General features: G+C 37.3%; 1 protein-coding gene across 8 annotated transcripts; it reads left to right on the top strand.

Annotated features, from left to right (window-relative positions):
- Nucleotides 1-15,479, top strand: LOC132300261 (nucleolar complex-associated protein 3-like). 8 transcript variants are annotated; one of them, XR_009480366.1, is made up of 10 exons: nt 1-1,796; nt 2,021-2,232; nt 2,634-2,803; nt 2,921-3,120; nt 3,790-3,998; nt 4,147-4,249; nt 6,458-6,621; nt 6,739-6,877; nt 9,121-10,133; nt 15,283-15,479. XR_009480366.1 is itself a non-coding variant. In XM_059797274.1 (10 exons), exons 3-10 carry the CDS (start codon nt 2,078-2,080, stop codon nt 9,244-9,246), a joined length of 1,266 nt encoding a protein of 421 aa, XP_059653257.1. In that variant the 5' UTR covers nt 1-1,796; nt 1,895-1,939; nt 2,021-2,077; the 3' UTR covers nt 9,247-14,130. The 8 variants fall into 8 exon arrangements, 5 of the variants coding, with proteins under 5 accessions (XP_059653257.1, XP_059653256.1, XP_059653260.1 ...); XR_009480364.1 differs by lacking the exon at nt 15,283-15,479 and adding an exon at nt 13,630-14,130; XR_009480365.1 differs by lacking the exon at nt 15,283-15,479 and adding an exon at nt 12,562-14,130.
- Nucleotides 15,480-24,565: the final 9,086 nt, after the last annotated feature.

Here is a 24,565-nt window from a genome sequence, read left to right as displayed (position 1 = left end):
TATATATAGTTTTACTTTTACGAAAACTGAAACAGTAGTTTTGTTTTTTGATTTCTATGTTTAAAATGGTGAAAATTTCGGTCATATCTCTTAAGGTCTAAAGTCGTTGTCTATTCTGATCATGCTGCATTTTTGGCTCATGAGATTTTACAGTATGGCAAATTTAAGGACCAGGTTAGAATTACAGTCTCTGATTGGATAAATCTTGCAACTTGCACAAGTTAGGGAAACTTGAAGAACCTTAAAAATGCATAACTATTTGGCATTCCAAAATAAATCCGAAGAGTACTACTGGAAATAAAAATTGGAACTGAAAACAGAAAATCACTAATGCATTTCTAGGTTGAAACGAATGTGCACGCAAGCATAAAAGGGGATTTTAAGTACGCGGGAATGGTCCACGGCTGCCAAAAAGACCCGATTTTAAGTATGAATTGACTGTGCAATAATTCATTCCATTATCGGGTCGGATTGACTGCAATTCGGTCTGAATATGTCAAGCCGGTTTTCAAACTCAATACTGTTTTGAACGGGTCGGGTCAAATGCCCGACAGGGCGGGAGCTATTTTCCATCTGATGTCATCATCCCTAGTCTTGGTATGAACTCTCGTTAGGGTTCCCTCCGCCAGTGTATCTTTTAAACGGCCATTCACAACCAGGTAGTCGTTTCTCTATTTCTGTTTCTGTCTCTTTCTCTTTCCTCTTCGCATACGTATCATCCATCACATAACATGTGTGTGTATATATAAATATATAGATTCACATATGCACAGAGCCACAGACGCACACATAGAGTATACAGGTTTGCTTCTGATTAGCCTTTTGTTGGTTTGAACTTTGAAACATTAAATTTCTAATTATCCAGTTAATTTCATTGTTGTAGAAACCTCTAGGGCTTCATTGAATCCATTGATATATATATACACACGACCTTATGTAAATGGGCAAGAAGAATAAGATTGTACTACCTCCTGAGCTCCCCCCCAGATATTTCTGAGGACGAAATTGAAGTCTCCGATGAGGACTTGCAGTTTGTCAACAAGAATCGTGACTATGCTGGCTTCGTCTCCAAATTGGTTACCCAATCCATTACCAAGTGTGTTTACATACATCTTCCAAACTAAAGTTATTCCATATTATATATAGTTTTACTTTTACGAAAACTGAAATAGTAGTTTTGTTTTTTGGTTTCTATGTTTAAAATGGTGAAAATTTCGGTCATATCTCTTAAGGTCTAAAGTCGTTGTCTATTCTGATCATGCTGCATTTTTAGGGCATGAGATTTTACAGTATGGCAAATTTAAGGACCAGGTTAGAATTACAGCCTCTGATTGGATAAATCTCGCAACTTGCACAAGTTAGTGAAACTTGAAGAACCTTAAAAATGCATAACTATTTGGCATTCCAAAATAAATCCAAAGAGTACTATTGGAAATAAAAATTGGAATTGAAAACAGAAAATCACTAATGCATTTCTAGGTTGAAACGAATGTGCACACAAGCATAAAAGGTGATTTTAAGTACGCGGGAATGGTCCGCGGCTCCCGAAAAGACCCGATTTTAAGTATGAATTGACTGTGCAAGAATTCATTCCATTATCGGGTCGGATTGACTGCAATTCGGTCCGAATATGTCAAGCCGGTTTTCAAACTCAATACTGTTTTGAACGGGTCGGGTCAAATGCCCGACAGGGCGGGAGCTATTTTCCATCTGATGTCATCATCCCTAGTCTTGCTATGAACTCTCGTTAGGGTTCCCTCCGCCAGTGTATCTTTTAAACCGCCATTCACAACCAGGTAGCCGTTTCTCTATTTCTGTTTCTGTCTCTTTCTCTTTCCTCTTCGCATACGTATCATCTATCACATAACATGTGTGTGTATATATAAATATATAGATTCACATATGCACAGAGCCACGGACGCACACATAAAGTATACAGGTTTGCTTCTGATTAGTCTTTTGTTGGTTTGAACTTTGAAACGTTAAATTTCTAATTACCCAGATAATTTCATTGCTGCAGAAACCTCTAGGGCTTCATTGAATCCATTGATATATATATACACACGACCTTATGTAAATGGGCAAGAAGAATAAGATTGTACTACCTCTTGAGCTCCCCCCAGATATTTTTGAGGACGAAATTGAAGTCTCCGGTGAGGACTTGCAGTTTGTCAACGAGAATCGTGACTATGTTGGCTTCGTCTCCAAATTGGATACGCAATCCATTACCAAGTGTGTATACATACATCTTCCAAACTAAAGTTATTCCATATTATATATAGTTTTACTTTTACGAAAACTGCAACTGTAGTTTTGTTTTTCGGTTTCTATGCTTAAAATGGTGAAAATGGTGGGCAATTATACTCTCTGGTGTTATGGGAAAGTAGCTCCAAATTTTTGCATACAGTTCATCGTGCAAAAATTATAGAGAAAAAAAAAAAATCAAGAAACTAAAGTCCTTATTTTTTTTAGTCTTCTTTATGCCAAAAATTGAATTTTAAATGACCACTTGAGGAGATGACAAACGAAATCTCCCAGTTTCTATTAATTTGTGAGGCTTTTTCTTTTTTTACCCTTTTTGTTAATGGATTTTTTACTCTGTGCAATTGATCAATCTCATTTTACTTTGAAAGGCATGTTAAACGTGTTGCTGATGTAAAAGAAGATGCTTTGGAGTCTTTATATGAGAAGCGGTCGAGAAAGAAGTCGGTAGAGAAAGAAAGGGAGGACAAAGGGCTTGAAGTTGATCCTGTGGATGCCCTTCCTGTGAAGACTTTAGATGGAAAACTTTACTACAGGACGGGTATTTTACAGTTTATTTTTTTTGTCCTTTTCTTCTCAAATGCCTTTTAGACATTGTTTCAAGTATATGTAGAGAACTAATTTTCACATATTTTGGTTCCTTTTGGTTACAATATAGTATCAAAAACATCTAAAATTGCACCAAGTGAGAGTGAAAATGAAGCCGATGGTGATCATGGAAATAAAAGTGTTGTGAAGTTGACAAAAGCAGAAAAGCGGGCGAAGCTTAAGAAAATGAGGAAAGAGGCAAAGCAACAAGAGAAGGTGGTTATAGAAGAAGATGAAGTGCAACAACAAACCCCTCAGGCTGAAGTTCAGGTATTTCCATAGACAACTTTTGCAAGTGATTTTGTTTATTGATATATTGGAAAAATAGGCGCACAGATTCGAATGGAAGTGTGAAGCCCTGAAATGCATTTTTGTACTTGACGTGCCACTTCTTTGGATATCATGTGGATCAAGGCTATCTCATGATAGTTAAAATATGATGCATTACATTTGTCAGGAAAGGAAAAAATATAAGCTAATGCAGTACAATCTCACTAAAATTTGTGCACTTGTGATTTTGCTGTTTGCTGTAGCGTAGAAAGACATTATTTGGGACTGAATGTTTGTAGTCTTATCTGTTTGAACTATATGCCACTCTGCTTCTCTTTCCCCAATCATAGTTTTTTTCTGGAGTGAAAAGATCTAACTGAATCCCCCCCCCCCCAAAGGAATTATTTACATTGATTGTTTTTCTTTATTATCTATTATTACATATTTGAGAAGATACTAATATATATGTACAAACTGCTCGAAGCTGGGATTGATGATCGGGAGTGTACGAGACATTGTTTCATTCTAGCTACAAAAATTGATTGCCATTATTAATTTTTCCATAATTTGCTTTTCTTACCGTGTTTTACTTTTGGAGTGAAAGCAGATTCTCTCCAATTGTTTTATGAGTAATTGTTTATTCTGAAACGGTATATTTTCTTTGTTTAGGCTGAGGTGAAAAAAGATCTCTCAGCTGAAGAAGCCAACGAAGGAAAAAAGTATAGACTTGCAGAGTTGGGAACAACTCTGCTTACGGACCCAGAATCAAATATCAAATCTCTTAGAGAGATGCTGCAGCTCTCAAAAGACGGAGATCATGCTATAGTTGCACTTGGACTAAAGTCTTTGTTGGCTGTTTTCAGAGACATCATTCTTGGGTAGAATATTGTTTTTATTTCACAGTGCTTTCTGCACATTTTTTACTATATACGTATATGTATTATTTTCCTTCTTTTGTTATGGTCCAAATCTTTACTCTCTCTCTCTCTCTCTCTCTCTCTCTCTCTCTCCCCATGTGCACTATAGCTACAAGATCAGGCTGCCCACTGAAAAGGAACAGGAAATGGTTGTTTCAAAGGCTGTCAAGAAAATGCGGTACTATGAATCTACCCTCCTGTCCGCATATAAGGTTTGACTTGGCATTTTATGGAACTGAATATTTTAATTTGAAAGGAGTGTTGATTTCAATCTAGATTTTAATGGTTGATATGGTATTTGGTTCCTTATTTTAAAATGCATTCCTGTTTTTTATTGCTGAACTTGGTTGTTAGTAATATATGTGGAATTGTACAAACATGAAGTGGATGCTTTTGTACCAAGGCCTACTTGTGCAATACTTTCTTGACAGAGAACTTAAATTTCAGCTGGTTGTATAATTTCATTTTATGTTTATGTGATGGTAGTGGAAACCTGTTTGATAGGAATTTCATTCCTCTACTAGGAGTTTTCTGTTTTGTATGAATTCGGAGGGAAGTTTTTCTTTAAATTTTTGGATATCTTAACTGTTGTCAGTATTATATCAGTTTTTCAGATGTTACTGGTAGAAGCTAAGTTTGTTCTACACTTTTATCTGAGAAAAAGAATAAACAACGTCTCAAAAAATTTCTTAGTTCAAAAGATATTAATAACCATAAAGGTATCTTTTTAACCTTATCCCAACAAACATATGAAAATTTTGTCAATCCCTGCACGAGTAAGGGCAATTATTTTCTTGTTGTGTTTGATATAGTATCAGTTAGGAGTTGGACATACCACAGTAAATTGAAATGCACTTGGATTTCTATGTATCATGGACCTCATGGTTGAACTCTTGACATGCGTTATCACGTTACTAGCTAATTGCTTACTATATTTTTATTGTTAGAAGCTTGATAAATATGTGAAGAAGCTGTTATCTAAAAGTTGGGGTTTCCCATTTTTGAGGTTGGGATACGATTTGTCCTTTTTCAAGATTGGTATCAGTCTAGAACTACTTTAGATCACATGGAAGCATTATATTGAGCTCTGTTCAGGATGAGTATTTCTCAAAGCACAAGTCGGTGTCTATGCAACACTTTTCCCCCCTCCCTCCCTCTCCATCTTCTCTCTCACCCTTGTCATCTCTACATCACACCAAATAACTAGGTTTTGTTTATTGCAGTTCTTATCTTTTATTGCTATATACTGAGTTACTTCATATTTTGTGTTGCCGACTTGCAGTACTGATATTATATTTTCTTTACTAATCTTAGCTATTGGTCTTATATAGATTAAGTCACTTCTTGAAAGTAAGGCTTTCTTCTCTCACTATAAAATCAGTTCTATTTAATAATAACGAAATGCTGGTTTACTTCATTATATTTGCTTTTTATGTAGACATTTAAATCTCCTGTGGTTGTTCACTACATTTATCTTTCAGATTTGATCCTAAACGGACATCAATCCAAAAGCTTATCATATCTTCTGAGGTTAAGAATTTGCTGTAAATTTTTTTTTACACCTAATTCTCCTGAGGCTTTCTTGTCTCATTAGAAACTGTATATATATTTTTTCTTTCTTTTTTAAATAATGAAATGCTGGTTAATTTCATTATATTTGCTTGCGCTGTAGACAGACATTTAAATCTCCTTGGTCGTTCACTGTCTCTGTCTTTCAAGATTTGATCCTAAATGAACATCAATTTAAAAGTGTTTCATATATTATGAGAAATTAAGAATTTGTTGAATTATTTTTAAACTAATTCTCCTGCACATATGCCAACACTACTGTTTAGAAGGAAACATTGTAGAAAAACTTACACCTGCCATTGATGAGTTCATTGATAATTGTTGTCCATTTGCTCTTAATCATTAGAATCATATCTAAATTGCAAGTTTTGATCCACCCCAGACCTGCACTCTCCAGGCCGGTCTGGAAGGTTTAGGGGCCATGGGATCAGCCATTAAACGATAGTAGTAGAGTTTTTACCATTCATTGATTCGTGGCTGAGGTCTGTAAAATCCAATCTGACAGTTCAAATTGTGAATTTAGACACATCTGTCTGGGTGAGCTGGTCTGAACTCTGAAGTGGATCTTCTCTGAATTGCAAACTCAGTTCAAAACATTTGTTTAAAGTTGATTGAATAAGCCTTAAACTGTGCCTGGCAATTGAAGCCTCGTATATAAGACGGTTTGGAGTGTGTCTGCATATAAACTGATGCATGTGTGTGTCATCACTCTTGCATGTTGTTGGCATAGTTTTTATGTTACACAAACACACACATATGTATTTGTTTATCTTTATATGCATGTCTCTGTATATATTATGTACAAGCTCATGATGCTGATTGGTGAAAGATCTCCTTATGTACACTAACAGGCATACCTCCAGAGGTTGATAGCCTTAGAACAGCAGGCCTCATTTCACCGTGTGTCTGTTCGTTGTACGTGCACTTTGCTAGATGCAGTTCCTCACTTCAACTTCCATGAGAATTTATTAGTTGCTGTTATCAAGAATATAAGCTCCCAAGATGATGTTGTAAGGTGTTGCTATGTCTATTGTTATTGTTTTTTTAGCATTTATACAATTATTTGTAGGATTCTACGGAGAGGGCATTTTGCTCACGCTTTATTGCAACAATCTCTACTCTTTGTTGACAGAAAACTCTGTTGTGCAACTGTTAAGTCACTTTTTACCAATGAGGGAAAACATGGTGGTGAAGCTACCATAGAGGCTGTTCGATTGATTGCAGATCATGTGAAATCTCATGATTGCCAATTGCACCCGGATTCCCTCGAGGTAAGCAATTTAGTGATTTACCTTTTTGTTTCTCGTAATTAATGTGTTCCTTTCAATCATTTGCTAGTTTGGCTTATCAACTTGGAATTGTATTATTTGGATTTGGAATGAATTGTAAAAGTTGCATCCTCTAAAAATCTAGATTTGGCGTGAACTGTAGAAGTTATAATGCAGTTGGAGAAAATTTAAGGTGAAGAGACATGCTGATGAGCAGAGGGCTTTATTAGCAGTATTTATGTTGGAAGGTGAAGTAGAACATTGATGGAAAGGGACAAACAATATTGACCCTGGAGGATGAATCTTTACCCTGGGGAATTGTTGAGGTACTCTATGAAAAATTCTTTTCAGACTGTGTGAGACCAGATGGAAGTTGAATTCTTAAAGTAGGGGAAGGAAAATAACAAAGTCCTGCAATCAAAGGTAATACTGATGGTGAAAGTTCTTTTGTAGTATCACTTCGCAGAGGATGCCATTGGAATGTGAGGATGAAATCAAGTATCCCATCTGTTTTAATTGTGAGGCACATAAGTTAGAGGACTAAATTTCTTTTGAGGGGGGGGGGGGGGGGGGTGTGAGATATTATTTATTTTTGACAATTATCGTAGATATAACAAGTCTAAGTTGAGTTGTAATTTAAATTACTTGTTCTACAACATCAAGTTCAACAGGGATTCCACAACTGGGAAGGAGTTCAAACTTACTATATTTGAAGAGTTTGTGAAGAAAATGGTAAGAACATCATTTTAGGAAGAAAGGTATACAAGGTTGGATATTCTACACATTCCATGTTGGTCTACAATTTCCGTAGAATGAACCAAGGCTGAAGGAATTCGAAATCCAAGTCTGCCAACCTTGAACTGGTTCAGCTTCCTTGAACCGGTTCAAGATGTTCAAGTTTGATACACTATCAAACTTGAACCGGTTCAGCATCCTTGAACCGGTTCAGCATCCTTGAACCGGTTCAAGAACTCCTGTTTGCAATACAACTTCAGTTTCCTTTTTCCAATTTATTTCCCAGTTGGTCTAGAAGTGTACCAAATCCTATACACGAAATTTACCTTATTTTCAGAGGGATTAGGTCATTCTATAATCTATATAAACTATGTCATATACATTGGTTTATGGGACGGCTATTACATTATAATTCAGATATTATTCAAAGCCTTAGGAAGTTTATTTCTCTCAGATCAAAGTTGATTTTTCTGTTGTCTTCCTAGAACCCACACATATTCACCTAGTGAGTCTAGAGTTGTGGTGTTCAAATCCCGATCGTGATCATACAGTTGTATTAGCATTGATCAGATAAAGCAGATCTTTTTCTAAATCATTCAGAGACAGATTGAAGAACAGAAGTAAACGCAGTCACACTTTGGAAGGGTTGGAGCATTCGCTGAGTGCTGTCTGATCTACGTGCTACTCTTCTATAAATATCAAGTGTAAGCCTGAGATCAAGTTGCTGTTGGACGGGAGTCGCAAAGCCAGAGGATTGTCAGCGTTTGGTGTGGTGTAAAACGATAGGGTGTGAGCCAGAGTCAAAGTTCGGTATACTTTGTTCCAAGCATATTGGATTGGTTTACTTTGGACTGCACAGTTCACGAGGTTTTTCCCATTACAGTTGACGTATTTTATCAACTGGGGTTTCCTCACTAAAATCCCGGTGTCATCTCTAACTTTATACTTTGCATTATTTTATCTGCATGTGATTAACTGTTTAATTATTAAAACATAAACTAAGCAAAGTTGTTAAGGACACAGATCTGTTTTCTAGAACAAACAAAAACTTTTCTGTATACATTCCGCTGCGTACGACTCACAATTTGGTATCAGAGCCATCCTCTATACATTGAGTTGATCCTTGTTGGAAAGTTTTGTTTTGTGATAAAAAAATTGTTTTAATCATGTCTTATGCGTTGAAAAAGGGCGGTTCTAATCAACGTGATCCTTTATTTGAAGGAGATAATTATAATTTTTGGAAATCAAAGATGAAAGCCTATTTGCAAAATTCTGGTGGTAAAACTTGGGCAATAGTTGAGTCTGGCTATACACCTCCAACAGTAGATACAACTGCGGATGGTAAAATAGTCAAAGAGTTAAAAGATAATTTTGCTTTTACTGCTATTGAAACTGAGCGTAATGATGCTAATGGCAAAGCTTTATATTCAATTATTAATTCTGTTGTTCCATCTGAATATGCTAGAATTTCTGATTGTAAAACTGCTAAAGAAGCTTGGGATATTTTGCAGGTTACTCACGAAGGAACTTTAAAAAGTGAAGTTGTCCAAATTCAGTTGCTCTCTCATAAATTTGGCAACATTGTGATGAAAGAAGATGAATCCTTTTTGACTTTTATTCTAATCTTCTTGAAATAATCTCTGAACTGCGTCACTTGGAAAAAAAGTTAGTGATAAAAAAATCTGTGAAAAAATCTTAAGGTCTTTACCTAAGAGATTTTAGATTAGGGTTGAGACCATCTCTGAACATTGGGATTTGACTACCTGTCGAGTTGACGAGATGGTTGGTTCATTAAAAACTTTTGAGATGCAGAATTTTGATTTAAATCAGAAGGAGAAAAATCTTGCTTTAAAAACTACACAGGTTGAGAATTCTGTAAATGATGACTCTGATGATGACATTGCATTCTTGTCAAGGCAATTCAGTCAGATTTTGCAAAAGCAACAAAAAAGAAGGAATAACAACATGGCTGATCTTAAAAACTTTGACAAAACATTAAAGTTTAGGTTTAATGAAAAGAAAGTAGAAGAATCCAAAGAAACTGAATTCACATGCTGCAATTGTGGTGGCAAAGGCCATACATCCACTGTTTGTCCTAGTCCTAAGAAAGAACAAAAGGATAGGAATAAAGGGAAAGTAATGAAAGTTTCTATGTCTGAAAATTCTACTTTAAGCGATAGTGATTCTCCTCAGGATGATACTAATGATTTTTCATGTCTCTTTTCTTGATAGGGGTCCTCATGTCGTTCATTTATCTGACTCTGACAGTTCAGATAATGAAGACAATGAAGTTCATGATGAACAGATTGAAGAAGCTGAAAAGGACAAGGAAAGGTTGAAGAAGATGGTCAAAGAAACCATTGAAGTCAAACAGGCAATCAATAAGCTAGTAAAGGAGCTTATCTAAGCAAAAGGAGAGAATGAAGATCTAAAGAAACAGATTGCTGAAGGCAAACAGAAGGCTATTGAAAGAGAGTCAGTCATTATTGAGCTTGAGAAACAGATTATCATTCTTGAGGATAAGGTAAGTGTTGTTAACTCATTAAAGGAATGTCTTGCTTTGAAAATGGATTATCTTGAAATTGAGTTGAAATCTGAAAGAGATAAACTGAAAGGGTTCAATATGAGTCAACACAATTTGAATAAGATGATCAACATGGGTAAGGATGTGAATGATAAAACAGGGGAAGGATTTGTTAAAGGTTCTTCTAGTAATCAAGGTAAAACAATATTTGTTAAATCTGCTATTATGCCTAAACCATGTTTGCCTGATGCATCACATTCTGCTATGTCTTATGTGCCTAAATTGTTGCATTGCACTTTTTGTGGAAAAAATGGACATAAGTATAACTCATGCCTTCATAGGAAAAAGAAAGATTTTTCTAAAATTGATTCTAAATCTTCTCATGATAAGAACAAGGTGCATTCTAAAGGGAAAAAAGAAATTGACATCCAAGGTTTCTAGAACTGGAATTTTACTTAAGAAAGAGGTAAAGAGAGAAAAAGAATTTCAGGAAGTAAGAGTGAGAACTGTGTGGATCAAAAAGTCTGATTTGATCAATTATGTGCCTATTAAGTCATTGGAACAGGTTTCCAAGGGGACTTCACCCTTAAATTAAGTCCTACAAAATTCAGTGATCATGGCGTGTGTTTGAAAGAAAATTTTGTGGCCATTGGATCATTTGTTAGGGTTTGGTTAGGGTGTGTTTTTCTGATCATAATCTTCTTGATATGCATGTAAAAATTCTTTTGAAGAATTTATGATCTATCTTTGAATGCAAATTGATACACATGATATTTTGAATAAATATAGATTCTCTGTCTGTAATCTATACATTAAAAGATGATTTGCATTGTTTAAGGGATTTTTAGTTTTGAATCTCTTAAGTTCATAGACTTTTGTGCACTAGTCCATCTTTGACAAATTTAGTTGAAATTTTTTTAATCTGTTGACTAGGGTTTATTGTTTACAAAAGCTATAGAGGTTATTGTTTAAAAAAATATGAGTTAAAAACAAAAGAAAAAGATTGAAAAACAATATTCAGCTTGAAAAGAAAGAAGAAAAAGTGCTGAATAAGTTGAAAAGGAAAATGCTACCTATTGAGATTTGATCGAAAGCTACCATTAAACTATGAATTGAAGCGAAAAGTGGAGATAAGTTGAGTTGGGGAATTGCTGACTACTCTTTAGAGTGAAAGCCACATTAAAAAAAATTGCTCAAAACAATTTTATCTTGATACTTTTCGATCAATAAGGTTTAGACAATGATCTATTGAAATTCAACTGAAGATGGATTAGATTGGATTTCACACACACATATGAACTTGCTAGATTAATTTCTAAATTTTTCAGTAAAATTTGCAAGTTTGATTTCATGTTGTGATTATTTTTTGAGATTTGAAAAGTCTGTGGAGTCAAATATTTGTTCTCTGAGATAATTTTAAAATTCTCTTAAATGGTTTTGAATCGTGTGTTGATTGGATGGTTTTAATGATTGGTGATTTTATTTTTTAATCTTATTAAAAAAAAAACAAAAAAAAAAAAAAATTAAAAATTTTGAAAAATTCAAAAATATTTTGATTTTTAGGTTTTTAGTTTATTTTGTTGCAAGTTTTAATCACTGATGTGTTAAAATTTTCTGAAAACAACATCATTATTTCAAGACTGGAGGTCTTGAACCGGTTCAATGAGGGATGGACCGGTTCAAGCATGTCATTTAGCCACGATCAAGTGACTGTCCATCTTGAACCGGTTCAAGATTGTAGAACCGGTTCAAGTCTTGTGCACTAAAGTGCACTGCCTTTCTTGAACTGGTACAAGAGGGCTGAACCGGTTCAAGAATACGGGATTTAGGTTTTAATACATGCTTCAGGCCTCATTTGTTGCAACATCACTCCATTTCTCTTGCACTCTCTCCCTCCTTCATATATACACATACATATACATCATATATATTACATCTTTGTCATCATTCCATGCTATAACATTGATCATTACATGATATTTGGAGATTGATAACAAAGATTGGAGAAGTTGTGTGAAAACTGAAATTTCAAAAATGGGTTTAATGAAGTTTGTGGAGTTTGGGTTTAAATCTTAGAGGATTGGTTAATCTTTTGAATTGATTGAAGAGATTGAAGCTTGATTGTACTTGGTGAATATCACTTTGCATTTGTTGATTGATTTTGGGGTAAAGTGAAGATCAAAACAAGGTTTACAACAAACACTTTTGGGGTTGCACACCAAGTATTTGATAAAATTCCTGAACGAGTTTCAAAGCTTCAAAGTGAGAAATTTTCTAAAGAACATGCCTCCTAAATTGTCTAGAACTGGCATTTCTATTCAAGAACCCCAAAGTGGTTCTCAAGCTCCAAGCATGGCTCTTATTCGATATCCTTCAGTTTCTAGCACTGAAAGGATTGAATTTACAGCATCACATTTTTATAATGCAGAGGCTTGGAAAGTGTATAACTCTGTTTACAAGGATGGGCCGATCAAAACAGAGAGGAATGTTAATCTTCAGAAGCTTCAAGACACCGCAGGACAAGCTCTAGTGAACTACATCAAAGCTCATCATTGGCTTTATTTCACTAAACTCAGCAAATGCTTTTATTGTCCGGATATGATTAGCTATTTCTATGCTAATATCCGTGAAGTTCATGACTTCCACTTCATTGTATCTTTGTTTGGAGTTAATTATACAGTTAATGAACAGGATATTGCATCCATTCTTGACCTTCCGGAAAATTGTCAATTATCGGGACATACTTTGCCTTCGACAGTTAGTGGACTTAATTTTTCCAAGATTGTTCCGAAGATCTGTGAACCGAATTCTTCTGTGAATCAAGATACGATACCAGCTCGATTTCTGACAGATAAAGCCGCATTCTTTAACTTGTTTGCTATGGCAAATTTGGGCTACTTTGGGAAGAAGGATGAATTGTCGCTGGAGTGGGCACAAGTATTGTATTTCCTCCAGATCCGTCTCTTCAAGCTGAAGATGAAGGAGATGATGAAGATGAGGCTGAGTATACAGATGAGGATGAGGAGGATGAGGATGCAGCAGAGAGTGGTGACGAGGATGAAGAAAAAAGTGATGAAGACTAGGGATGATGTTTCTTAGTGATGAAGACTAGGGATGATGTTTCTTATCTCTGAGTTGTTAAGGGGACATGGTGCTGCTTTTATTTTATTACTAATCATGCATCATGACATCATGTTTTGTTTAATTATTGCATAACTTGTTTCTGATTTTGGATATTCCTGGAATATGCTTTCATAGACTTTATTATGCTTATCTGAATTGTGCTTTAATTGACTTCTTTGAATTGGAATTTACTGTTTTAGTTTTCTTTTCACTCCTTTGTCAATTTGTTACAAAAAGAGGGAGTCCACCTGTCAATATGAGGGGGAGATAAAATAAGGGAAGAAATAATTGGATATTTACTTCAGGGGGAGTTTTTTTTTTTTTTTTTTTTATTATTAAACTTCACTGGTAGTTGTTGCTTGATAATGTGCAGGAAACAGGTCAAGTTTTGAATCCAAGAAGAACAGTGTTCATATTACCTTTAAGCAAATCATGTAATTTATTTTTTTGCTTGGGGTAGATTGCAAAAATTGTTTTTAGGGTTTTGTCACGAAATTGCCAAAGGGGGAGATTGTGAGATATTATTTATTTTTGGCAATTATCATAGACATAACAAGTCCAAGTTGAGTTGTAATTTAAATTACTTGTTCTACAAGTCATCAAGTTCAACAGGGATTCCGCAAACTGGGAAGGAGTTCAAACTTACTATATTTGAAAAGTTTGTAAAGAAAATGGTAAGAACATCATTTCAAGAAGAAAGGTATACAAGGTTGGATATTCTACACATTCTATGTTGGTCTACAATTTCCGTAGAATGAACCAAGGCTGAAGGAATTCGAAATCCAAGTCTGCCAACCTTGAACCTGTGATGATCCGGATTTTTTTTAGTTTAATTTATCACTTTTAATTGTCAAAGATTGATTATTTTATTAAATTGGAGACTTGCATAATATATATATATATATATATATATATATATATATATATATATATATATATATGGTGAAGGAGGAAGGGCTGCTAGCCGTGGGATTAAAAAGAAAAGGAAGAAATAGAAAGGAAATGTTAAGGTTGATTTCGGGTCCCACTTAAGATATTTATTTGATGGTTTTGTTATATATATATATATATATATTTATTGTATCTTGTCTCAAAAATGGGCCAGCCAAATGTGGAAGGATGAAAAGATTGAATTGTGAAGTTTTTGGTGCGGGTCCATCTGACGAAGAGATTTGGTGTTGTGGTATTTTTATATATTATATATATATATATAATATATATATATATATATATATATATATATATATATACATATATTTTGCATGTGAAGGTCACAGCAAGGTTCCAACGAATTGGAAAGAGTAATGGGTTTTTGATTTGGTTGTATATATTTGGTATGCTGATGGAGTGATGGGTGTAAGTGTAATGATGGATTTTTCTTCTTCTGGGACCCACTAGGATAATTGCTTGGCCAAGAAATACACTTGTCTCTATTTTGTTCACGTGGGTTCTCTGATAGAGTGTTAATGAAATGAAATGATGAGATTTTGGCAGTCCACTTTTTGACTTGGGCTTGATTTCTTTACATGGGTTTTTCTAAGCTGAAAGTGGGATTGCGTGGTGATGAGAAGGAGAGAGAATGGGTTCTGTGTGGTGAGCTTTTGTGTGAGGAGTCGGTGCATTTGCCTATAAATTTAATGTGGGTGCAGTGAGTGTAAAGGCAGATGAGAAAAATTAAAAAGAATTAGAGAGAGAGATGGAAAGGTCGAGATAGACAGAGAGTTTGAGAAACAGTGAGAGTTTGAGCAGATAGTGAGTGGGTCGAGAGTTGCAGAGGGCGCAGCGGAAGCTTGAGGACTTGATGATCCAGTGAGAAATTCATCTTTTTCAGTGCAGGGTTCTCTATACCTTGAATGGCATGGGGAGGTTTTGATTAAATGTTTTATGAAATGTTTTGATTAAATGCATATTTATTTTGTCTATATACTCACATGATTATGTATGTTTTGTGAAACTGTTTTATTAAACCTCCATGAGATTCTTGTTATGGTTTTTCCTACTGGGACTTTATCTCACCACCCTCCAGTTTCAGGTACCGAAGATGGACGGGGATCGTAGAGACGGGCTTAGGATGAAGAGTTGGCGTTGCAGGATTTATTTTATTTATTGGAGAATTTTTGTATTTTTGAGGAAATTGATTTTTGTATAAAAGAGGGCAATTTTTCTGATCCTGGGTGTATTTTGATGTATTTGTATATGAATAAATGGAGGATTTTATTGGAATTGTCGGGTCGTGACAGAACCAGTTCAGCTTCCCTTGAACCGGTTCAAGATGTTCAAGTTTGATACACTGTCAAACTTGAACCGGTTCAGCATCCTTGAACCGGTTCAAGAACTCCTGTTTGCAATACAACTTCAGTTTCCTTTTTCCAATTTATTTCCCAGTTGGTCTAGAAGTGTACCAAATCCTATACACTAAATTTACCTTATTTTCAGAGGGATTAGGTCATTCTACAATCTATATAAACCATGTCATATACATTGGTTTATGGGACAGTTTTTACATTATAATTCAGATATTATTCAAAGCTTTAGGAAATTTATTTCTCTCAGAAAATCAAAATTGATTTTTCTGTTGTCTTCCTAGAACCCACACATATTCACCTAGTGAGTCTAGAGTTGTTGTGTTCAAATCCTGATCAAGATCATACAGTTGTATTAACATTGATTAGATAAAACAGATCTTCTTCTAAATCATTCAGAGACAGATTGAAGAACAGAAGTAAACCCAGTCACACTTTGGAAGGGTTGGAGCATTCGCTGAGTGCTATCTGATCTACGTGCTACTCTTTTACAAATATCAAGTGTAAGCCTGAGATCAAGTTGTTGTTGGACAGGAAGTCGCAAAGCCAGAGGATTGTCAGCGGTTGGTGTGGTATAGAACGATAGGGTGTGAGCCAGAGTCAAAGTTCGGTATACTTTGTTCCAAGCAAGTGGATTGGTTTACTTTGGACTGCACAGTCCACGAGGTTTTTCCCATTACAGTTGACATATTTTATCAACTTGTGTTTCCTCGCTAAAATCCTGGTGTCATCTCTAACTTTATACTTTGCATTATTTTATCTGCCTGTGATTAACTGTTTAATTGTTAAAACATAAACTAAGCAAAGTTGTTAAGGACATAGATCTGTTTTCTAGAACAAACAAAAACTTTTCTGTATACATTCCGCTGCGTACGACTCACAGGATGTTGTGACTCAACATAACTTGAGAATGTTCTGATTCAAAGTCCTCATTTCCTATCTGTTTTAGTTGTAAGGTACATAAGTTAGAGGAATAAATTTATTTTAAGGGGGGAAGGATGTAATGGCCCAACATAACTTGGGAATGTTTTGAGTCAAATGACTCAAATCCCCCTTCAAGTGCTTAGTTAAATATTTTATGGTATTTATATGTAATGTAATGAATAAATGTGGCCTTAGAAAATTCTTATTATCACCATTGAATGTGAGAGCTTGACCGCAAAGCTGTCTAGTTAAGCTGAAAGGCACTAGGCGCCCAGAGCACCCAATATATGATCTTTCTTTTGGTTTAACTTTTTGATTATACTCTCCTCCAAATAAGGATACACTTAAGGGAGAAAGCTTGTTGCGGTAGAGATGCGGCCGAGTCTACTACTCCGACTAGTCATCGGAGTCATAAACTCCGGTGAAATCCTCTACTGTTCTTGTTTCTGTGTTTCTCTTTCTCTGGTTGGGTTTTTTGTTGGAATCTCTTGCTTTGGGTTTTTGGCATGCATTCATTCTTGGAGGTTGCTAGGTTGCCATGGTTGTTTCAAGGTGGTTCTGCGAGATCTGCAAATCCGTATAGAGGGCCCTCGATTTTCTTGGATGACGATTCGGTTGGAAGGAAAAGAGATGATCTTCGATTGTGTTTGGTGGGAAAGTTTGATAAGGATATGGGTGATGGGGCTCAAATTGCTGCTTGGGCATCGAGAGTTTGGAATGTTTCCTCTGGTGTGGGGGTTTCGTCGTTGCCGGATTCTCTCTTTCTCTTTCGGCTTCCCTCTTCGGCGGAGGCATCTCATGTTCTTAAAGTGGGTCAACGGGACTGGGGAACGGCAACTCTAAGTGTGGAGGCTTGGAGTTTCAAGGTGGGGTGTTCGGAGGTTCTGAAAGAGAAGGGGTTGAAGAAAGTTTCGATTTACGGTCCTCTCTTCACCTCTGGAGCCATGCTCTGTTCGTGACGATCAGTGATTTGTGTGGTGGTTTTATTTGGGTTGATGCCGATGAAGCAATTGATGTTGAGAGAGTCCGTATCACAGTGTCGGATGGTAAGGTCTGTCATTCGTTTGTGTTCATTCATGATGATCGGCTTTACTTTAAGGTGGCTATTTGGGAGGAGAAGCTTCCTGAGCTTGTTCCGACGACAGATAGTTTGGAAGGGGGTGATGGTTCTCATCTGCTTAAGGAAAATGAATGGTTGCGGTGGGAATCGTTAGGGGAGAGAGGGATGGCTGAGTTCAGAAAATGGAAAGAATGGAGGGACGCATTGTGGATCCGGAATACGGAGTGCTTTAGAAGATTGTCCACTCAGAAATGGCGGGAAGACCCTTTTTTCATGACGGATCATCGCCGGCAAGCTGGGTTCTGATCGAATCAGTGGGGTGGAGGTATTACCGGAAACGAACGTCAGTCTTTTTTGCAGAGTTGGGATCAGAGAAGGCATCGCGGTGATTTTCACGTGCAACAAGCTCGTGGGTGGGGGAGGAATCTTTTCAATACACGTGGTTGGCATCTAAGACATACCCGTTATAAGAGGAGTACAGCTGTACCCACGATTTTTTCATATTCTGCTCCAAATTCAGTCTCATCCGCTTGGGTTAGGAAGGGCCCAAAGTCTTCTCTGGTTGACGGGCCTATTCTTGGGCCGGAGAGTGCGGCTTTGGTCGTTCAAGGGATTAAAGATGTTTCTTCATCTCTTGACGGGCCGAGTGAGGGGCTTAAGGTTTATGGGCCAATTGGAGATTTGATTTCTCAACCATTTAAAGATGTTTCTGTTGAAGGGATTTCTGGATTGAAGAATGGGCTGGGCTCATCCCTGTCATGCTCTGGGGTTGGATTGAGCAACAGGTTCGGGCCTTTATCTTTGCCTTCCTCAGTGAACGAAGGAGGCGTTAAGCCATCTGGCTCTCTTAGTGAGAGATTCAGAGAGGATCAGAGAGGAAAGATTGCGCATTGTCATCGCCGTCTAAGAAGAAAGTTCTTCTTCCTGCGCTTCGTAAGAAGTGGACTCGAAAGGACAAGCAAAAGTGGGTGTTGTCCTCGCATTCGGATTCTGATCGGGTAAGTCCACATCTCTTACTGGATTTTCTTCATTTCATTCTTGTTCTTCTATCCCCTCTCCTTCTGTTGGGGGATCGAGTAGATCGTTGGAGTTGGAGAAGGGCGGGGTGGTCACTGTTTCCAATTCTTTGGCTCCGGTTGATGGAAGTGACTTGGTGTTTGAGTCAGTTGTAGGGCTTGTCGGCTGGTCTGTGAATGGGCTTGGTCTCGCTCGACTTTCAGAGAATTTTGGTGAGGGTGTTACAGTCTGTGTGGGACGGGATGTAAGGGTGAAGATTAATGATGCTTTTGCCACTGGTCTGTTGAAGGAGATTCGGGATCTTTTGGCCTCGAAATCAGTCCAGTTTGAGGAGGAGCCTGATTTACTGATGTTTGATTGCTCCCTTTCATCTTCTGTCCTTGATGATTGGGAGGGTGATGCTGGTTCTGCTCTTGATGGGGATTTGGGTTTAGTTCAATGGGAAAACATTGAGCAAGCGGTTAACTTGGCTGTTCCTTTGGCTGTTGTTCGTCCGGAGGAGGATTGGATGAGAGGTCCTCCTGTTAATGAAAAGGTGAATGATTTGGAGGAGGAGTGGGAGAGGGAGAAAGGGATGGATGTGGGCTCTCTGTTGGGAGTTTCTTTTAAGGGTAGGGAAGATGAGGCGATGCGGTTGTTCCAGGATGTTCTCAATTCTCAACTCAGGGAAAGGGTGGGAGGTAGGACAAGGGATCAAAACCTTCTTTTGAGTTTAATCCAACAAGTTCTTCAAAGAACCATTTGTTGGGTGGTGCTCAAGGTATCTATCACCCCGTCAAGGAGGGGATGCATAACAAGATCTTTGATCCGGGCTAAAAGAGCCCAAAGTCTTGCTAGAGACGTTAAAGACTAGCATAAGTATTCGTAGGGTGTCAAAACCCTATTCCTCCCTCATTTCTATCTTTCAATTCATTTCTTGCAAAGTCTAGATACTTGTTTTTGGTTCATATGCATTATAAAGAACTTTGGTGAGGATTACATGAGCTTTCATGTCATTTTTGAGAACTTTGCATGAGTTCGATCGATCTCAAACCTGAGTTCGATCGATCGAACTCCCATCTGCATCTAATACTTAGAAAATTTTTTGACCTGCAGAAACCTGCATCCAAACCACCTCTCTGTCCCATCGTTCGAGTTTGTTTTCAAATCGATCATAGAACATTCGATCGATCCAACTTCACAGTTCGATCGATTTTCGGTTTCCATACTTAGAAAATATTTGGACTCGCATCCAACTTGAAAATGTTAGCTCTCAGGATCTCCAAAAATTTCACAATTCGATCGATCGAAGATTCAAGTTCAATCGATCTCAAGTTCAACACTTAGCTAATTTTTTGAACCAAAAACCTGTATATTCTTGTTCTCTATCTGATCAATCGAACTCTTGTTCCGATCGATCTCAGTTCTTCATTTCATTATTTGACTTTTTCAATTTTTAAAATCCAAAAATATTTTTATTTTATTTTATTTCTCAAAAATATTGCAAAAATACAAAAATATTTTGTTTTATTTTATTTATTGTTTATTAAAAAAAAAAAAAAATCCAAAAACATTTTGAGAAGAGATCATCAAAGTTTGATCGATTTGAGATCTCAGTTCGATCGATCGAACTAGTCGGGGAATGTTTTTAAAAATAGAAACTGAGGGTTTTTAGATCGATTCTCAAGATCGATCCAACCCTCTCAAAACCCCAACCCCTCTTCGTCGCCGCTGCATCTACTCATCTTCCATCGCCGGCGAGATCCAAGCTCTACTTTCTCCCTCATCTCGGATTTCACTTCCTTCGTACCTTCTCCACTTCTCTCATCGTTTTGAGGTAAAATCTGAGATCTCATCTATGATTTAAGCTTCGATATGATGATTACATGCTTTCTATGTTACATTCATGCTTTATACATGATTGAATCTCCATTTTTGAAGCTTCAAAGCACTGAGTTATAGATATGTATATATGTGTATATATGTGTATATATGTTTGAATATATGTTTTATATATTTTTGATTCATTTTGGGAGAATGGGCCTTTTACAGTGATGGGATTTGATGATGTATTGTGTTGATGGGCCCACGACCATGTTCGTGTGGCCCCCAAGCTTTCAAAGTCACAGATCTGTGACCCTTCAGTTTTTGCATCGCACAGTTCGATCGATCGAACTTACTTCTCCGATCGATCTGGTGTGATCGATTGAACATTGGCACTTCAGTATCTCAGATCGATCGAAGTTTTATGATTGATCTCACATCCTTTTATAATCGATCAAAATTCACAGATCTCATATACACACTTCATGCATCTTCTCTTGTGTTCATGCTATCTTATATATACCCAATGCCTGTGATATTCCACATTGGATGCATTTCATACTTACACTGCTTAGCATGTTCACATCCTATCACTTGTATAGATTCATGTTATATTTGTTTTGTCTATCTTTTTTGACAATACATGTTTCTACTTTGTGCTTAAAATTCTTTATTCTGGCACTAACTTCTATTGCAAGTCTTTCTTTTTCTTTTTGCAAACTATGCCTCCTCGAAGGAAGACTGTTGCCAAAAGGCAACATGGGCCTCAGAGACCGATCCACTCTCGTAGAGAGCAGCCAGCCAAGCCCTCTCATTTTCAGAAGCCAGCACAGGCTCAGGCTGAGTTCACTCCATCTCCATCACTAGATGAGGCTGAGGCTGAGCATTCACCATAACCATCTCCACCACATCAGCCACATTCGTCAGCTCGAGAGCTTTACAGGCCACTACACAGATATACACAGATAACTGTGGCCCACGAGTCCATCTTTGATGCAGACTACTTTTCCAGATCAGTACTGACCCGATCCGGCTATGATGACATTATCCAGAGGGGCATTACAACTATTCTTGCCCCAGTTACTGAGCCAGTCTATCCGAGGCTTGTATGGGTGTTCTTCCAGAACCTCCAGCCTTTCCCGTGTACTATAGCAGAGATGGTCACTACTATTAATGGCCACCAGATCACTATCACTGTGGACACACTATCTCGATCATGCCATTGTCCACACAGATGCCCTTCGGAGCTTCAAGAGATATATCCGAGGCTATTCAGGCCTTCTTATACCGATATGGCAGTTTTCTTGATTGGCCACCATGCCGCTGGCGAGACCTTCGCCACCCGCACTTATCTTCCAGATGACCTGTGGTTTATCGATTCTGTTCTCTTTCGAAACATATACATGGTCGGGCACAAGATTCAGCGGCGAGGCGATTATCTGACGGCCTTATACGCCTTCTATACAGGCCATTGGGTGTCCATTCCCGCGCTTATCTGGAGCGTGATGAGGCAGTTATATGACACTTACATTAGCAAGGAGCGGCCCAAGCTGCCCAAGTTCCTTCCATTTGGCTACCTCATCACCCAGATCCTTATAGACCAGCGCTATCCATTTCAGCCACAGAAGCACCCAGAGAGAGGATCTTGTTCCTACAAAAAGAAAGACTGGGACAAGAACTACAATGCTATTATTGGGATATTACAGGACCATGCAGCCCAGGCGGCAGAAGATCTGGAGGCAGAGGAGGCCGAGGCCGCAGCAGCAGCAGCAGATCCAACAGCGGATGACGCACCAGTCGATCCGGCTACCGAGCGCATAGATATAGATCTGGAGCGACCCGTAGATGAGGCAGAGCAGCACTCTTCAGCTGGGACACCCATTCATGCAAAGGAGCAGACTCAGGATCTTTCTTCTGATTCATCTGTACCTGAGGCTCCAGCTCAGACCCCCGGTTTTGGAGAGCACCTACAGAATCTTGAGGATACCGTTGTTGCTATGGGAGTTGATCTTACAGCCCACAGAGCTAATTTTGCTGCATTACGTACGAATATTACGACTATGTTCAGAGATCTATCTAGAGATATCCGCGGAGCTCGCCCTGCCCGTCCTACCTCATCATCCTGAGTTCCCAGTTCCTTCTATCATATCATATTCCATCTCTGTCACTTATACTCTATTTTTGTCACTATTATTTTTACAGTCGAGTCTGTCGGTTTTGATCTTTTGATGTACTTTGCACTTTATTTTCTATATATACACTTTTGCTATGGATGTCATTTATCATATTCTTATATTTGTATGTTTGACTCCATCAGGTGCATCCCAGTGACTTCAGTAAGAGAGTGCTACCCGATTTTCAAGACCACCCTTATACCTCTCTCACTTCTTCATCTGTTTATCCCATTTACACTTGCATGTACACTGTGCACTGATTAAATCATTTTGCTATTTGATAAGTTTATCCAAGTACCATCTTTTCAGGACCACAGTTTATCCCAAGTTTGGGGGGGCCATGCCACCCACTTCGGATACTTCAGTCCCGATCATTCTTTGCTTAGTTGCACTAGTATACTCTTTCCTTTGTTCTCTTTGCACATTGAGGACATTGTGCCATTTAAGTTTGGGGGTAATGGTGTATTTTGCAATGTTTAGTTTTAAATTCAAATTTTAAGCATGCTTTGTGTATTTGAGGGATATTTTTATAATTGGTCCACATCTAGCTATGATTTTGATCTTTTGAGGACTATATTGCTTAAAATTTAAAAATTGCTTGACTTGAGAGTCCAATACTCCTTGTATGCCTTGTGAATGCCATTTAGGAGTAAATTTTTTGAAATATTGATATCTTGCTTGCACTTGTGGTCCACATCATCTTGATTTTGTGATTATTTTGAGATTCATTCTAGGATTCTACACTAGCACCGATGCACACTAGCATTCATTTGTGGGGTACATGCTTTGTTGATTATTAAATTTGTTATATCCCAATTGAGCTAGTAGTGCATTGAAAGCTTTCATTCTTGATAAAGGTGGATAACAACCCTTTTTCATTAAGTAGCCGGGATTCTAGCGTCATCAAGCACTGAACTTCTCGCGCCAAAAGGTGGAGGGCCTAAACTCTAGGTTAATAATTAAATTCAAAAAAAAAAAAAAAAGAAAAAGAAAGAAAAAAGTTGCAAAAAAAAAAAAAAAGTGAGGACTTATCTTAAAAGGTGAGAAGTGGAAAATGATTAGATGGAGGTTTTGATTTATAGCCTATTCGATTTGAGCTTGTAAGTCTGTAGGGGTGTTTGAACACCTAGTGCCCTAAAGCCGTCTGGTTTGGGAGTCATTGACCTAACGCTCGACCTCATGAATCCCTATAAAGCTTAATAGATCAACACATTGCACTATGCTTCTATCTTTGATCCTATATATATATATATATATATATATATATATATATATATATATATATATATAATCGAGTGAAAAGAATAAGCGCACCTAGATCAATAAAGCTTTAATAAAAAGTCCACTTTTTGTCTTGATGATCGGTACTAGATTTGTGTACTAGTTCGAGGGTAAGGATGTGATTAATTCTTTAGTTGGCTAAGATAGCAATACACTCGATGCCGGACCACTCAAAAAGGATTCTAGACTTGTTTTGATTTGTATGATCATTTTCTTGATGTGTGTAGGACTATATTTGTTTGCTTGATATTGAAATTTTAGGAGATTGCTTAGAAATGGTTAAAAAATTGCATACTTGAGATAGTTTTCTCCCAATGCTTATTTGCAATATTGGTACCTCTTTTGAAAGAATGAGCTTAATGTTTGTGGGTATCATTTCTGGAAACCCTAACGAGACTTCACTCGTCCACTAGGGGTAACCTAGGAGTTTAAAAGGCTTGTTGCATGTGCTAAGTGCAATCGTGTTCCCTACGAAAGTGGTATTATCATTTTATTGCTTTCTAATTTATACTTATATAGTTGTTCATTTCATTCATTTACTTTCTAGTTCATTGCTAAGGACTAGCAATATTTAAGTTTGGGGGTGTGATGAGCGCTGAAAAGTTTGTATTTAAACCCGTTAAGCTTAGGTATTCTAGAACCTTTATCTATCTTACTTTACCCTTTTAGATTAATTCCATGTTATTTCCATTTTCAGGCACTTATCCCGAAAATAAGCTAACTCAGCCAAATAAGAGCTTAATTGAA

The sequence above is a fragment of the Cornus florida genome, unplaced genomic scaffold (genome assembly GCF_030987335.1).
Source record: "Cornus florida cultivar Cherokee Brave unplaced genomic scaffold, ASM3098733v1 CherokeeBrave_3.0.0_Hap2_Chr03, whole genome shotgun sequence".
Classification (NCBI taxonomy): Eukaryota; Viridiplantae; Streptophyta; class Magnoliopsida; order Cornales; family Cornaceae; genus Cornus; species Cornus florida.
The sequence above is the reverse complement of the archived record's forward strand: the minus strand, read 5'-3'. Positions and strand labels throughout refer to the sequence as shown.